Source organism: Naegleria gruberi, assembly GCF_000004985.1.
Source record: "Naegleria gruberi genomic scaffold NAEGRscaffold_13, whole genome shotgun sequence".
In the NCBI taxonomy this organism is placed as follows: Eukaryota; Heterolobosea; class Eutetramitea; order Acrasida; family Naegleriidae; genus Naegleria; species Naegleria gruberi.
Genome location: NW_003163314.1, coordinates 291,987 through 306,064, shown reverse-complemented (window position 1 = coordinate 306,064; position 14,078 = coordinate 291,987). Strand labels below are relative to the sequence as shown.

General features: G+C 33.7%; 8 protein-coding genes across 8 annotated transcripts in view; 4 read left to right on the top strand and 4 right to left on the bottom strand.

Annotated features, from left to right (window-relative positions):
- Positions 1 to 15: 15 nt before the first annotated feature.
- Positions 16 to 1,705, bottom strand: NAEGRDRAFT_57488 (uncharacterized protein). The gene is made up of 3 exons (XM_002679439.1): positions 1,372 to 1,705; positions 1,111 to 1,314; positions 16 to 1,060 (listed from the first exon to the last, which is right to left on the bottom strand). The coding sequence occupies exons 1-3, from the start codon at positions 1,400 to 1,402 to the stop codon at positions 54 to 56; spliced, it is 1,242 nt and encodes a 413-aa protein (XP_002679485.1). The 5' UTR covers positions 1,403 to 1,705; the 3' UTR covers positions 16 to 53.
- A 789-nt stretch (positions 1,706 to 2,494) lies between these two features.
- NAEGRDRAFT_65262 (uncharacterized protein) lies at positions 2,495 to 3,210 on the top strand (the record flags this gene model as incomplete). The annotated part of the gene is made up of 2 exons (XM_002679552.1): positions 2,495 to 2,656; positions 2,728 to 3,210. The coding sequence occupies 2 exons, from the start codon at positions 2,495 to 2,497 to the stop codon at positions 3,208 to 3,210; spliced, it is 645 nt and encodes a 214-aa protein (XP_002679598.1).
- A 147-nt stretch (positions 3,211 to 3,357) lies between these two features.
- On the top strand, positions 3,358 to 4,959 carry NAEGRDRAFT_65261 (uncharacterized protein; the record flags this gene model as incomplete). The annotated part of the gene is made up of 4 exons (XM_002679551.1): positions 3,358 to 3,745; positions 3,785 to 3,866; positions 3,911 to 4,228; positions 4,272 to 4,959. 4 exons carry the CDS (start codon positions 3,358 to 3,360, stop codon positions 4,957 to 4,959), a joined length of 1,476 nt encoding a protein of 491 aa, XP_002679597.1.
- Positions 4,960 to 5,133: 174 nt separating this feature from the next.
- On the bottom strand, positions 5,134 to 6,132 carry NAEGRDRAFT_47579 (uncharacterized protein; the record flags this gene model as incomplete). Its single annotated transcript, XM_002679438.1, has 1 exon — positions 5,134 to 6,132. One exon carries the CDS (start codon positions 6,130 to 6,132, stop codon positions 5,134 to 5,136), a length of 999 nt encoding a protein of 332 aa, XP_002679484.1.
- Positions 6,133 to 7,282: 1,150 nt separating this feature from the next.
- On the top strand, positions 7,283 to 7,957 carry NAEGRDRAFT_65259 (uncharacterized protein; the record flags this gene model as incomplete). The annotated part of the gene is made up of 1 exon (XM_002679550.1): positions 7,283 to 7,957. One exon carries the CDS (start codon positions 7,283 to 7,285, stop codon positions 7,955 to 7,957), a length of 675 nt encoding a protein of 224 aa, XP_002679596.1.
- Positions 7,958 to 8,857: 900 nt separating this feature from the next.
- On the top strand, positions 8,858 to 10,048 carry NAEGRDRAFT_79033 (uncharacterized protein; the record flags this gene model as incomplete). The annotated part of the gene is made up of 1 exon (XM_002679549.1): positions 8,858 to 10,048. One exon carries the CDS (start codon positions 8,858 to 8,860, stop codon positions 10,046 to 10,048), a length of 1,191 nt encoding a protein of 396 aa, XP_002679595.1.
- Positions 10,049 to 10,070: 22 nt separating this feature from the next.
- On the bottom strand, positions 10,071 to 11,086 carry NAEGRDRAFT_38485 (nicotinate-nucleotide diphosphorylase; the record flags this gene model as incomplete). The annotated part of the gene is made up of 1 exon (XM_002679437.1): positions 10,071 to 11,086. The coding sequence occupies one exon, from the start codon at positions 11,084 to 11,086 to the stop codon at positions 10,088 to 10,090; it is 999 nt and encodes a 332-aa protein (XP_002679483.1). The 3' UTR covers positions 10,071 to 10,087.
- Positions 11,087 to 11,299: 213 nt separating this feature from the next.
- The window catches only part of NAEGRDRAFT_65256 (rasGEF domain-containing protein), a gene marked incomplete at both ends in the record, with an annotated part of 6,717 nt that continues 3,938 nt past the window's right edge, over positions 11,300 to 14,078 (bottom strand). The window contains one exon of the mRNA XM_002679436.1: positions 11,300 to 14,002. Coding sequence (XP_002679482.1) covers positions 11,300 to 14,002 — 2,703 coding nt within the window. The remainder of the gene's footprint in view (positions 14,003 to 14,078) is intronic.

The window sequence follows — 14,078 nt, the reverse complement described above, 5'->3', positions numbered from 1 at the left end:
AAGTCTAATTCTTTTGTTTGCAAATATTTTTATTGTGAATGTCTCAAAATTGATTAATCGTCATAACACTTAATCCTCACATCAGATAGTTCTGTTCTCTTCAGAAATGAAGCAATCTTTGGGAAACGATTAATAACATAGGTCATGTCTCCATAACATATTGTAAAATGAGCACCACAAGCCAAATGGGCAAACTCCTTGACTTTCAGCATTTCAAATGATGAGTTTTGCTTTTTGAAATCTATAAAGATTTGCCCTCTGTCATTTTTTCCACATCTCATAACTCTCTTATCAGTTGATAATAATACGGTATGGTCTGTTCCACAAAGCATTGAGTGTATATAGGCATTAATTGGTACTTTCATGTAGAGATTCTTTTCATTGAGGGTTGGGCTTCCAAGTTGTCCATGACTGTTTTTACCACAAGCATACAAGCTTCCATCTGCACACAACACTAGTGTGTGGAAATGTCCACAACAAACTTGACTAATAGCCTTTCCAGAGAATGGTAAATTAGTACCTTCTCTAATGGCAGCTCTATCATCTGTGTCACCTCGTTGATAGAAATAATTTCCTCCCAAACTGAAATATTCATTCTTCTCGGTAATAATGACTGTATGGAAACCTCCACTTGAAATTATTTTAATTGGGTTGGTGATGATAGGGAATGATGTCGGTTTCAGAGCTTGGTCTTGTCTTGACAACCAAAAACCTTGCTCATCTTCCCCTCCTACAAATACAGAATTATCATTGGTTAGTATGTGGAATCTACTCGTTGTTGGTGAGCTAAAGAAATTCTTCACTTGGCTCTTGCTATCGATGGTAAGTTTGAAAAATGAATTTTTGTGGGATAAATTAGAGATTTTGTTAGGACTTGTTTTGTACATTTCACCATTTTCCAAAAATATAAAGGAAGAATTAGAGCTGCAAGCAATTGAGGTAATTCTTGACGTCCTAGCGGGTTCAAAATCTATCCATTCAACAGTATTATTGGATATTGTTTCATAGACTCCAAGTTGAGAGTTGGAATTATCTCCGCAAGCATACAAATCATTTTCCTCTATTTAAATAGTTTAATTAGCTTGAACATGCTGTGATACAATAACTTACCAGTTAGTATCATGGTATGACGTTTACCACAAGCAATTTGTTTAATTTTACAAAGACCAATCAATGAACGTTCATCGAGTGATGCAAAATCAGCAAGACATTTGGGACCTAGCTGACGATAGGTTTTTTGTCTATAGTGATGAGCTGATATGTTGATGGGAGAGAGATCCATAACGTTCGAGTAAGTACCATTCCCCAATTGACCTATAAATTAATTTGATATTCCATCAATTTACTATTTAATTATTACTAATAACCTACCATGTTCATTAGCTCCGGCGGCATAAAACATTTCTATATTATACAGTAATTAAATAATTATTCAAGATGACAGTTATACAGGTTCGAAACCTTTTCTATTGATGCTGATGCTGATGATGAAATAACGTCCACTTTAAACTTGTCAAAATGATAATGAGAGACTATTCTACTACAATCAAAAAATACAAATACTACTACTATCACACAAGAACACAAAGTCCGAATCAAATTATTATTGCTATATTCTTCTCCGCCAATATATATTAATACAAAGTCACTGGCTCAAGAGGGTGATGAGTTGCAAAAAAAACGCGCAAAAGGGCAGCCAAGTAACAAGAAATGGGTGTCTTTTTTTTTAAGGGCATTTTTGCTTTGGTGAGACCAATCAAAGGCCTAGCTTCTTGCGGAAGTTGAGGTTTTAGCAGCTGTAATAAATGGCGAGACAAACCCAAAATACTAAAAAAAAGAACTGTAAATTGTTAAGGAACGGTCAGATAAAAGATTTGTTCGGTTCTTGGTGATGTTGTTATTAATAAGATTTGAGCTTCCGTAGTGAATTGTAAACGTGATGGATACAATAATCTAGATGGAGATTTTGAATAGAGATTAGGGATTCATTTGTAATTTTTCAGATGATGGTTTTGGCTTCTTCCAAACAATGCTATTCACTTCTAAGAAACGAATCTGGTGTTGAATAAAACATCTTGAATCAACAGAACGAACGCCTTGTTTTCATTTATCAGAGTGATGAACTGTTTCATTTTGAAATAATTGGGTTTTCAAAAAAAGAGCATAATGATAATAACCATTGAAGAGAGTTTATGCTTCCACTATTGAATTGGGAAGGTTAGGCGAACGTATCAGGTGATGTTCACTAAGGCACTCCCTTAAATTCACTTGACAAAAACTGAAACTGAATCTATGAGCAGATGGGCAAGACATTTTTCCAAACAATTTGTCCATCCAAATCACCCATTTATTTGCAATTGTAAATTGTAAAGATCATATCCATTTCTTCACTCAAAGAACAGTCATTATAATCGAATACTCCAATTAGGTTGAAATGAAGGAAGCAATCTTGATATGGCAAGGTTGTAACCACCATTGCAAAAAAATTAACAAGATGAAGATTGCTGTGGCAGTTGTGGTTGTCCTTTTCGCCTTGTTGAATGTTGTCGTTCTTGCACAACAAACTGATGACAGTTTTGAAAAACAAGGATGGGAAAGTCTTGGCTTCTTCCTTGATGGAAAGATTGTTAGTCAATTGAGAGAAAGAAATGGAATGGTAAGTTGATCATCAATTTGGACTATTCATCTCACAGTATAACAATTTATTCTGAAATATATTCAACATAGATTAAAAGAAGAAATCAAATTCTAAATATTTTGACCAAAAAGCCAAACGATTCCAAAAAGTGGTCAGGAAGAGAAATTGGAGAAAGATATCCAAAAGTTATTAAGAGAGGACGTGGATTCATGTCCCCAAAGAGATCTGATTCCTTCATGAAGAGAATTAGAGAAGAATATAATAGAAAGAATAGTCCAAGAGCTGGCCAAAGAGGATTCATGTCACCAAAGAGATCAGACGCTTTTATGAAGAAAATTAGAAAGAATTTGGTCCAACCAAAGTATCCTATAAAAAGGAGTCCATCTGTTCAACCAATTGGTGGAGTGCTTGAACCAATTACTATTGGTGGTAGAGAACCAATTAGATTTCCAAGACGCAGTCCAGTAAGATCTAATGATCATATGAGAAGAATTAGAGAAGGAAGAACTAGCTCTCAACATTATCAACATTTAAAGCCAGCTGTCATGCCAAATTTAAGATTCAGAAGATAAAGATAAAAGATTTCATTATTTATTGAATCAATTAGCTAACAAATTCAGTTTAATTTTGTTGAAATGGATTATTACACAAATTTTAGGAATTTCTTCCCGCCAAATGAAATCGTTTAGCGCCAAATATTGTTGAAAAACCAAAAAAAAATGGAACCATTTGCAAAGAAGAAGAAGCTCTCAATTTCTGGCACAGCAACCAACGAAGAACAACTCACCGATAGCGGAAGCAGTATTCACAATACTTCACAAGAAACCAAAAAGTTTAACAAGTTAAACAAGATGGTTGAGATGGAGGGTGCTGAATCCCATGAAGATGATCTTGAAGATTTTGAAGAACAAGATGAAGCATCAGATGTAAGCCGTGATGATGAATTAACGTGTAGTGCCAACGATGTTATTCGCTTCCGTCTTGTCAGAAACGAATCCGATATTGAACAACAATACATTGATACAAATGATGTAGAACATCATCATAAATTGATGGAATTCCATCCACAATTCACCTATCAATTATTTGGAGAAGAGGAAAAAATTGGTATGTTTTGATTGTTATATGATAATAACAATGTATTAGATGGTTATGAGAACCTCCGAATTAATTTCTATTTTACTAAATCATTATACTGTTGGTTTAACGTTCAGTATGACACTAAGAGGTAGGTTTTATTGGAAAGTGGATAACTTAACTGATTTTATAAAGTGATGACGCAACAGATGTTAAATCAATCTTTGCTGCAAAGGAGTTGGAATTTCAATTCTCGGAATTTAGTGCAGTCCCTCTCTACTTCCCATATACTGAAAATTTATCTGAATTTAAATCCAAGATAAATCAACCAAATACACCAAAAGGAGAACAAATTGATGTTTATTATAGAGATGGAAAAGTTTTTGAAATTTACAAATGTACAATGTCACAAATTGCAGCACTTCACAAACCATGGCAATTCTTGTGTCTATTCTTTATTGAAGGAACTTCATATATTGATGATCAAGATAATCTATGGGAATTCTTTTTAGTGTAAGTTTTCAACATGAATAATTTAAATTGACTCTTCTTTCAGATATGAAAAAATTAAGGATCATGAAAATAATTTCGAATATATACCTGTTGGTTTCTCATCAATATATCCATTCTTTACCCTGAAGAAAGAAGATGGTGTATTAAAAGATAAGAGAAGATTGAGAGTGAGTCAATTTTTAATATTGCCTCCATTCCAACGTCAAGGACATGGAAGAAAACTCCTCCTTGCAATTTATACATATGCCATCAAGGGTTACAAGGAACAAAAGAGTTTGATTGGATATAATGCTCTTCAAAATGTGGAAGAAAAGACCTACGAACCAAGAGAATGCTATGAAGTTACTGTGGAAAACCCTGGTGATGAATTCCAATTAATGAGAAATAAGGTTGATGTAGAAGTATGTGGTCCAATATTTAAAGCAGCTAAGAGAAAGGCAGACGAAAAGGAAGGAGAAACATTTGAAGAATTTAAAGCTAGAGCTAAGCCACTCACAAAACTCTCTGATACTCAACTCAGAAAATGTTTTGAAGTCCTGTGGCTGAAACATCTCAATGACAATGTAAATACTACCCAAAATGACAGAAATGAATTGAAATTATTTATCAAGAAGAGACTATACAGTGAATACGATATGGAAGGTGCATTTGAGGATCACAAAGAAAGAAAGGAAAAATTAGAGGAATTATGTGAAGGAGAGATTGATGAGTACAAGGTGTTACTGAAATAAATACTTTCTTTACAGCAACATTTTGATCTATTTATTATCTTCGTAAACAATAACAAGTACTTTTTTAGAATAAATAAGATTGTTGTTTTTATAATACATTAATGTTTTTCGCAAATTGGATGTCAAAATTGGTATTCTCTTGAATATTGTACAACTCTAGGTTATGGTGCTAATTTAGAGATTCTTCTTGCTATGGAGTTCATATTCTGGTGAGCTTTCTGGAACAATCATTTTAATAATTGCTGGAACAACATCATATTGAGCTGGCAATTTACCAACAACTTCACCATCACATTCCAAATAAACATCTTGAGTTTCGGATTCACTTCTCTTTGCTTTCAAAGATTTCTTTCCTTCAAGAAGAGATGCCAATGCATATGAACCAATTGTTCCGGCCTTCAAAGAATAGACAACTGAAAATACATTCCACAATCTAATGTTATGTAAAATACAGACGGACAAGTTTTCACTTGTAATTGTTGCATTAGGATTTGGATACATGCCATTACCAAAGGCCTTGCCGTTACCAACACAAACCAATTGAGAAATGCCACTATAAACAGTCTCTCCATCAACTTCAACGTCAATCGATGGATTAACAAAGGTAAGTTGTTTCCACAAAGTTTGAACATTATAATTGATCTCCTTGCTGATGGTACTATTGTTGACAGCATTCAAAACTGAAGTACTGATACCAAAGCTACTTTCATTCATAAAGAATCTAACACCAGTATTTTCACTATCAAATTGATAAGCAAGTTTCTTAGAACTGTCATTGCTCAAATATTGTTTTGGAATATGTTCGTCATTCAATGCTGGCAAAATAATACCAGTATTATCTTTGGTATATTCAACTTTACCAATATCTGCATAAACAACTTTGCCTGATTCTGCAATAGTTTTGACAGTTCTTTCAAAGAATGCTTCTGAATAAACGTCAACTGGTTCACCTCCGATTGTCTTTTGCAAATCATTACCAGATCCTGTTGGAATAACTGCCAAACCAACTGGGAGTGGTGCACCCTTTGCCAAAGCTTGAGGATCCAAATACAAACAACCTCTCACTAAACCGTTGAGAGTATTTTGTGTAGAACCATCACCACCAAGTGTGATAATCAAATCACATTTATCTTCAACAACCAATTCAAAAGCACATCTACTGCCATCACCCATACTTTCAGTGGCTCTACATTTTACCATACGTTCCTTCAAATATTTGTCAAGAAGTGGATGAATTGTATTCTTAAACAAGGCTCCAGATTGACCTATTATTAATTGATAATTTGATCATCGCATATATTAATTATCACCATCTAATTATTTTACTTACCTCCTCTTGAAATTGGATTATAAACAACACCAACTCTCTTGAATGAACTAGGACTAATATCAATGACCATTTTACTTCTCCGATTATGTTTGTTATTATACTTTTCAAGTGTTATTAACTTCTTGCTCTCTGTTCTTCCCCTGGTGCAATAATAAGATAAAAATCGGTGCGTAACCTCAAGCAAGCCTTTTTTTTTCTGTGTTGTTTTTTGCAAGTGTTCATCAAAGGCTTTGCTATGAAGATTGTGTTGAGGATCACTGAATGAACACAATACAATATACATTGATAGATCGGAAGTGGTGGGTACTGGTTTATTGTCAATAAAATCAAATAACAATTGACAGATTGTAACAGCAAAAAGGTGTTGGACAAGAGACAACACGAGTAAAAGTTACCGGATTGGAAATTAGAAAAAGGACGAGACGGATGAAAGTGGGAAAGACATTCTGAAAAGGATTTTGAAGAGCTTTTTGAAGAATTTATTGTAAAGGTTCTAATCGGCAGGTAAGATCTTGTTTTGATATTTAAAATATTTGATATGATTAGTGGACTTGTGAATAAGTAACAATGATATATTTACAGTTTTGTGGTTGAGTGAATTTTTAACATTATTCATGAAGTGCTTGTGAAAATTTAACACATTTCATCACTTTTAATTCAATACGTTTGTTAGAACCAATTCTAATTAAAGTACAACAATTCATTTCATAATTGAAAGATTTGAAAAAAATCAAATTCGTCATTGATTGTAAAATGTTCATTTCAAAATTGAAAATCCAAACTTTAAAAAAATGAAATTAGTCATTGCCTCAGATATTCACTTGGAGAAGGCCAATTGTTTGGAGCCTGTTTTCTCCTCCGAAGGAAATCATGATAAAACGTTGGCATTATTGGGAGATATTGCACTGGCATCAAGTGATAAATATGAAGAATTTATTGGAAAATGTGTGAATGTTTACGGATTTGGAAGGATTTTTGTAATTGCTGGAAATCATGAATTTTATGGAAGGTAAATATTATGAAATTGGAATTGTAATTTTTAAAACAATTATAAGTGAAATATTGTCTACAAAGGAGAGAATTAAATCCATTTGTTCTCAATATGAAAATGTGACATTTCTTGATAAAACATCATTATTGATTGATGAAGAAAATGGTCAATCATTGAGAATATTGGGATGTACATTGTGGACTAATATTGATGAGAAACATTCTGAGGAAATTTCACAAAATGTTAACGACTACAAGAATATTACCATAATTGACCAAGAAGATGGTCAGCAACGTCCATTGAAAACCACAGACGTGACCAAAATGCATTTGGAAGAAGTGGAATGGCTCACAAAGGAAATCATTGAATCCAAATCCAGAAATGAAACAATAATTGTCTTGACTCATCATGCTCCTCTCACCAAACAAACCTCTGATCCAAGATTCAAGAATTGCAATTTAAAAACTGCCTTTTCCAGTGATTTACTCTATTTAATTGATAGAAATCGTAATATCAATCTCTGGGCATTCGGTCACACACATTTCAATTGTAAATTTATGAAGAAGAAGACACTCATTGTGAGTAATCAGTTGGGATACAGAAAGGACAAGGTAACGAGTGGATTTGATACTGGTTTTTGTTTGGATGTGCCTTACAATCATGACAGCTCTAAATAGTAACCTTTTCATTTGACTCGTTTTCACTCCATATAAAAACCAAATAGACAGCTGATTTTTCTTCAATTTAAAATTATACAATGAACAAGCTCTACAGTATTGCAATATCTGTATCTGAGATAATCGAGCAAAATAGTCGAACTACTAAATAAGACCTTTAAAATTTATTAAGAAATTATCAACACCATAATCAGATCAAAAATCCATTCTTATTTGATTTTAATTTGAATAAATGTACTTGAAAAAAGTCTTGACAAACACAGATTGCAACTCAAAACTATCTTTTATACAAAAATTGGAATTCATCAAAAATGGAACTGGACGAAACTGGCTCTCTAAACTACTTTTTGGGTCATGATTGTAAAGATCTTCATCTTTATTACAACGAGTGCAATTGTCATTTGGAATTTCATGAAAGTTATGTTTCTTCCTCAATTAACTATTCGCCTTTTTACTCTTCGAGATACTGCACTCAAATCCAATCAATAATAACATTAAAAAGTTGATATTTATTGTCATCATGCCATGATCATCCTCCAGGCTCAACAACTCTATGCTATCTACAAAGATTTTTTGGAAACTATCCTGATGGCCTACTTTTTTGGCGAAGTCTACTTTTTCATCGCTCTAAAAAGTCTATCAATAAACCTTTTCAAGTACCGAAAATGTGCATCCAACAAAAACGAGTAGAAAACTTCCATAGGCTTTTTCTCAAGCATGAAGAAGACTAAAAACAACACAAGAAAAAAATACAACAACAAGGCTTTGAGACAAGGTCCTGACCAACAACCCCTACTGTACAGTCTTCCCCTTTTTGTGTAACATCAAATTCCGAGTGATTTTGTGATCATCTTGAGAGTTTTAAGAGAGAGAAAATACAAACTGCAACCTCAATATATAATGAATTCGCAACCATCAACAGCACCACATGCTAACAGTTTACTGCCACATTCACTTGTGGAGGAATCCCTTCGTCAACATAAGGATATTATCATACCCATCTTTGTGTCGTTATTAGCATTGACAATATTCATTGTGATAAAGATCTTTAAACTTAAATCTTGGTCCTCATTGAAGTATGGCCATGTAATGATAAAAACTGGATTGAGAAAGAGGTCAATCATAGACAGTAGAAGACCAAGCAAAGTGTCAACAACGGCGAGTACTAGTACTGCCTTTGAAAACAATTCTCTTCAACAACAGAAGGAAGAGAAAACTCCATCTATTACTCACAAGTTGTCTGATATTGTTAGTCAATCGAAGAACCTAGCCGATTTCTTTCAAAGAGTTTCTGGTAAGTCCTTTTTTAGTTCTTTTATTAAAAATATCTTTATTTACAAATTTGAAAATCCCTTCCTACTTAATCACAAAGGTATTTGTGTTTTGCAAAAGTGTAAATATGGCAGTTGTCAATATGCTGGAGTAATGTCTGCTATTGATGCAATGAAAACATTGAAAGAACATGGAGTTGATCCATTGGATTTCTTTGGAATTAGATTTGAGAATTTACAAGAGAGAATTTTAGATGAAAACGATGCTTTGCAAATTTTGACAATTCAATTGGCAGCTCTCACATCAAATGATACTCCTGGTGGTGTTATTGATTATTCATCAATGACCAACACCAGCTCTGTCCTTATGAAGACTCACTCAACAACTTCATTGCCATCTGTTGGATCACATTCTAGTTTTGAATCTACAGAAAACTTGTCTGTTTTCTATGCTACATCTTCCCCTCTTTCATCACCAATGGCATCACCTAGAGGTGAAAAGTCTGGTTTTGAATATGTCACTGAGGAAAATAATATGAAATTTTCAAACATTCAGACAGTTGATGAAGTTTTCAAAACTATGCGTGATTCGTCCTTCGATTTGTGGACAGTCTCTAGATTGGCTTTCCAATCAGCATTCAATAGAGAACTGAATGGTTTTATCAATCCTACTACTTCAGATGTTCCAGCTGATTGGTTAACAAGAGAAATGACCAGTGATACTGCTTCAAGCTTTAGAACTGGTATGGAATGTTTCATTCTCGAACAAATGGGGTTCATTAAGAATATTGATGATGCTCTCCAAGATTTCCAAACCTAAAATAAAAACAACAAACTAATTTATTTACATTGAAAGAGTTTATTGTGTTGTTTCTGTAATTTTCATTGAAAAATCAACCTTAATTCCACCTCCTTCTGTTAAAATTCCCATCGAAAGAACATGAACATTCGAACATTCCTTCAAATATTCCAAAACTGTTTCTGGATTCAATCCTCCACTCACTTCAATCACAAGATTTGGAAATTCTTTAACTAACACATCAGAAGCATCTCTAGCTTGCACAGCATTGAAATTATCCAACATGACAATGTCAGCTCCAGCTTGAGCTGCCTCCCTAGCATCTTGCAGTGATCTGCATTCCACTTCAATTTTCTGAGTATTACATCCACAGAGTGATCTTGCTCTTTTAACACATTTAGAAATTGATCCACCACATGCATCCACATGATTATCCTTCAACATGACCATTTGGGATAGATCCATTCGGTGTGGCTTACATCCACCAACCATCACTGCATACTTTTCGAAATGTCTCAATCCAGGAGTTGTCTTTCTAGTGGCAGCAATTTCTCCTCTGAATTTAGCTCCATTCTTTTCAATTTCTGAAAGGACTAGATTTTGAACTTTTCTGGAAATTGAGGAAATTCCTGTCAAATGTGACAAGATATTGAGACATAATCTTTCCACTTGTAATAATTGATAAACAGGACCTTCCACAATGGCAATTGGAACTTTAAGTTTCTTCTCACATTGACTCTGAGTTGGATATTTAAGACTTCCATATAATTTCAATAAATTCGAAATGGTTGCCTCATCATTCAAATTATCACCTTCTCCAACAAGCCAATTTACTTTCAAATTTGGAAAACAATCTTCGAATAAAACTGTCAAAATTGGAATACCACTCATAATAATTGGTAAAGTATCGGAATTGAAATCATTATTCGATTTCTTGTAGAATATCGTAGATGTCTTGATGGAATCTCCAACGATGGCTGCACTCACATCAAATGCTGGAATATCCTCCTCAATGTAGGAAGTTAATTTTTGGACGAGTAACTTTCTAGGAGGAAGCATAAATTTCATTGATTCAATTTCTTCCTTTGTAATTGAATTGACTTGGGTTAGCAATGGTTGTTGACTCATTTTGTTTATTGATTAATTATCGGAATTGATTAGAAGTGACTTGGTTTATTAATATTTCATGGATCTCATCAATGAGAGTGAGAATTTACTTGAGAAAACGAGTTATCTGCTAAATAAAATTGTTGGTTGAGTAATAGCATAAATTTATTTGTTTTCTCTTGGTTCAATTACAAGTGATTTGTTCCAAATAACGTCATCGGATAATAATGTCTTAGTCTTCTCTTCATCGGTCAATGATGAGAAATCAAAAGTTCTTTGTAAAAATGGAATTGGAATGAAATCATAAAGAGTTTGTTGTTGAGTTTTGATTCTTTGAATAACTTCTGCAATTTTACGTCTCTTGGCAAAGTTGATTAATTGTAAATCGGAATTTTCCTTTGTAATGTAATCCTTATTACCATCTTCAATGAAAACCATATCAGTTAAATAGATACCAATGTATGGAATACCTTCACCTGATCTGGACATATGTTCTCTCATATTCTTGTAAGAACTGGTCATTGAGACAAGCTCATTCAATTGTCTTAATCTGTCATTCTCAATGTCTTTCTTTGGAATGGCATCCCAGGTCTTTTTAAGTCTGTGAATACCTGCATTGTTGAAAGCAGAAACAATAGAGTTACAACCATTCAAATTATTAAGATTTTTGCATTCCCAAGCAACATTGATCCATTGTTTGACTTTTCTTACTCTCTTCTTAAGATTTTCCTCACAGGCAATATCCGAGGTAACGAACATTGATAAATTATTGAATTGATCAGTGAGGTGAACAATGTTTGGAGCTCTGATCATCTTGTCCTTCTTTGTCCAACCAAGACCAAAGAATTCTTTTGGTTCAATGGCTGTGAAAATTACACTGTCCAAGAGAGTGATTTGCTTGGCAATTTCTTGAGGATCCCATTGCTTGATACTGAATGCTTTCTTTTCGTATGCTTCACTCCATTTGGATGGATATTTTGGTTGAGGTCTTTCACGACTGAACATCTTTTCCAACTTTTCACGAGATTCGCCATTACAAACAAGATTGGCTTCTATTCTTTCCTTAATCTTATTAGCAATACTAATATAACCAGAGTTTGATGATTTTTCAATAACACACAATCTACCAACTTGTTGATAGATAAAGTGCATCATTGAAGCATTGAGACAATTATTAAAGTCATAACTGTGATCTTGAACCCATAATCTTATAGTGTTCAACATTCTCAGAACAAGAGTCTTATTGTTACTATTAATTTCTTGATCACCTTTAGGCAATACATGATATTCAAAGTAGCTCATCATTAATGTGAGTAGAGTTTCAGGAGTACAGAAAGAACGATAGGTCACTAAGAATGTGTCAGTAAATTTGGAATCACCACTATTATTCTGATCACAAACACGTGCAACAAGTCTGTTCAAAGTGGATGCCTTGATTTTGTTTTCCTCATCAAGAATAATTTCGCTTTCAGCGACGCTTGAATCATCAAATAGTTTTGATAGATTGTCAACATTGATGATATCTTTTTCGTAAACTCTTTCCAAAATGTTGATCAATTTTTCATAGAGTGTATCGCTTGCACCTGCAAGGATACCTTCTACAGTAGCCATAGAGAATTCCTTTCCAGAGAGAAGAGCTCCATACAGCCATTTCCAGTAAGTACTGTTTGGATTAGCTCTGAAAACTGGAGTAAAAAGCTCGACATAATAAGAAATTAAATCAATACTAGTTTCTTCCATATCCAAACTAACTTTCTTTTGCCTTCCTATTGATACAATTTGCATAATTTTTGCAATTGTAAACATAATGTAGCCAATGAAATCTTTCTCGCTCATACCGTTATCTGTTTGATATTTGGCACCTTCACAATCTCTAATGTCCATCTTGATGAATGATGACAAGTCTCTGTGTGAAGGTTCAAATACCTTGATGTCATCGCTAAACTGTTCAATAATAGATACAACCCTTTCTTTGAGGTGGTTACTAAGTCTAGAAAAGACGAGTTGGAATGCTTTGAATGAACTTGTTTCGTATTTAACTCTTCCTTTGATTTCGAAATGGTCCAAATAGAAAGCTAATAATTTGACCAAGTTATCAACAACATTTTGATCAGATGTTTTGATCCAATCATCAAAGAATTGAGAGTTTACATTAGATAAAATCCAAACTGAGCATTTCAAGTGCTGTCTTGTGGTCATTTCAGGAAGAGATTCCAAGGCATGGAAATTCTTCAACAACATGACAATATATGGGAAATAGATTCTAGCAATTAATTCAGCCCTTGTTGTTGTTACATTTGGAATTGAAAGATGAGTATATTCCTCCTTAGTGAGAATATATCTGAGAACTTTGATAGCACTGTTGTGTACATCAATTTCACTCTTAAACTTGGTGATACAATCTCTAATAAGATTGACCAAAAGTTTGACTGGTGGACAAAGAATTGATTCATGATAAATATATTCCTTTGGATGGAAGATTGACAAGTTCAATTCAGCAAATTGTGGATGGTCAGATAAAATTTGCAAGAAATCAATACAAAGCTTGATAGTGTTAATGGTGACTGGCTTTTTGACTGTGAATTCTCTAAAGTAACTTTCCATCAAATCGAAAACATATTCATGTTTGATTAAATCACCACAGCCAAGTAAATCTCTAAAGAAGAAGGCAAGTTGATTGTTAATTTGAGATGAAACAAAGAAGTTAGCAAAATCGTCCTTATAGAAAACAGCCTTTTCTGCTAAAGCTCCAATCAATTCTTTCAACAAAAGTGTGAACTTGTACCCATGATCAGTGGTGAGTGCCTCTCTTTCTCTTTCCGAAAGCAAGTTGAATTCCACATCATTCATAGCACTTCTCTTTTCGCACTTTTCACGTTGTGTTAACATGTAAGATTTCAAAATTAAATCAAGGAAGAACCAACAGAATTTAAAGATTCAAAGA

Excerpts from the sequence above, each read along its gene's own strand:
- NAEGRDRAFT_57488 (XM_002679439.1), bottom strand. The coding sequence starts at position 1,402 with ATGTTTTATGCCGCCGGAGCTAATGAACATG. Across the intron at positions 1,315-1,371 it reads CGCCGGAGCTAATGAACATG|GTCAATTGGGGAATGGTACT; the intron begins GTAGGTTATTAG and ends ATTAATTTATAG. Across the intron at positions 1,061-1,110 it reads TCATACCATGATACTAACTG|AGGAAAATGATTTGTATGCT; the intron begins GTAAGTTATTGT and ends CTATTTAAATAG.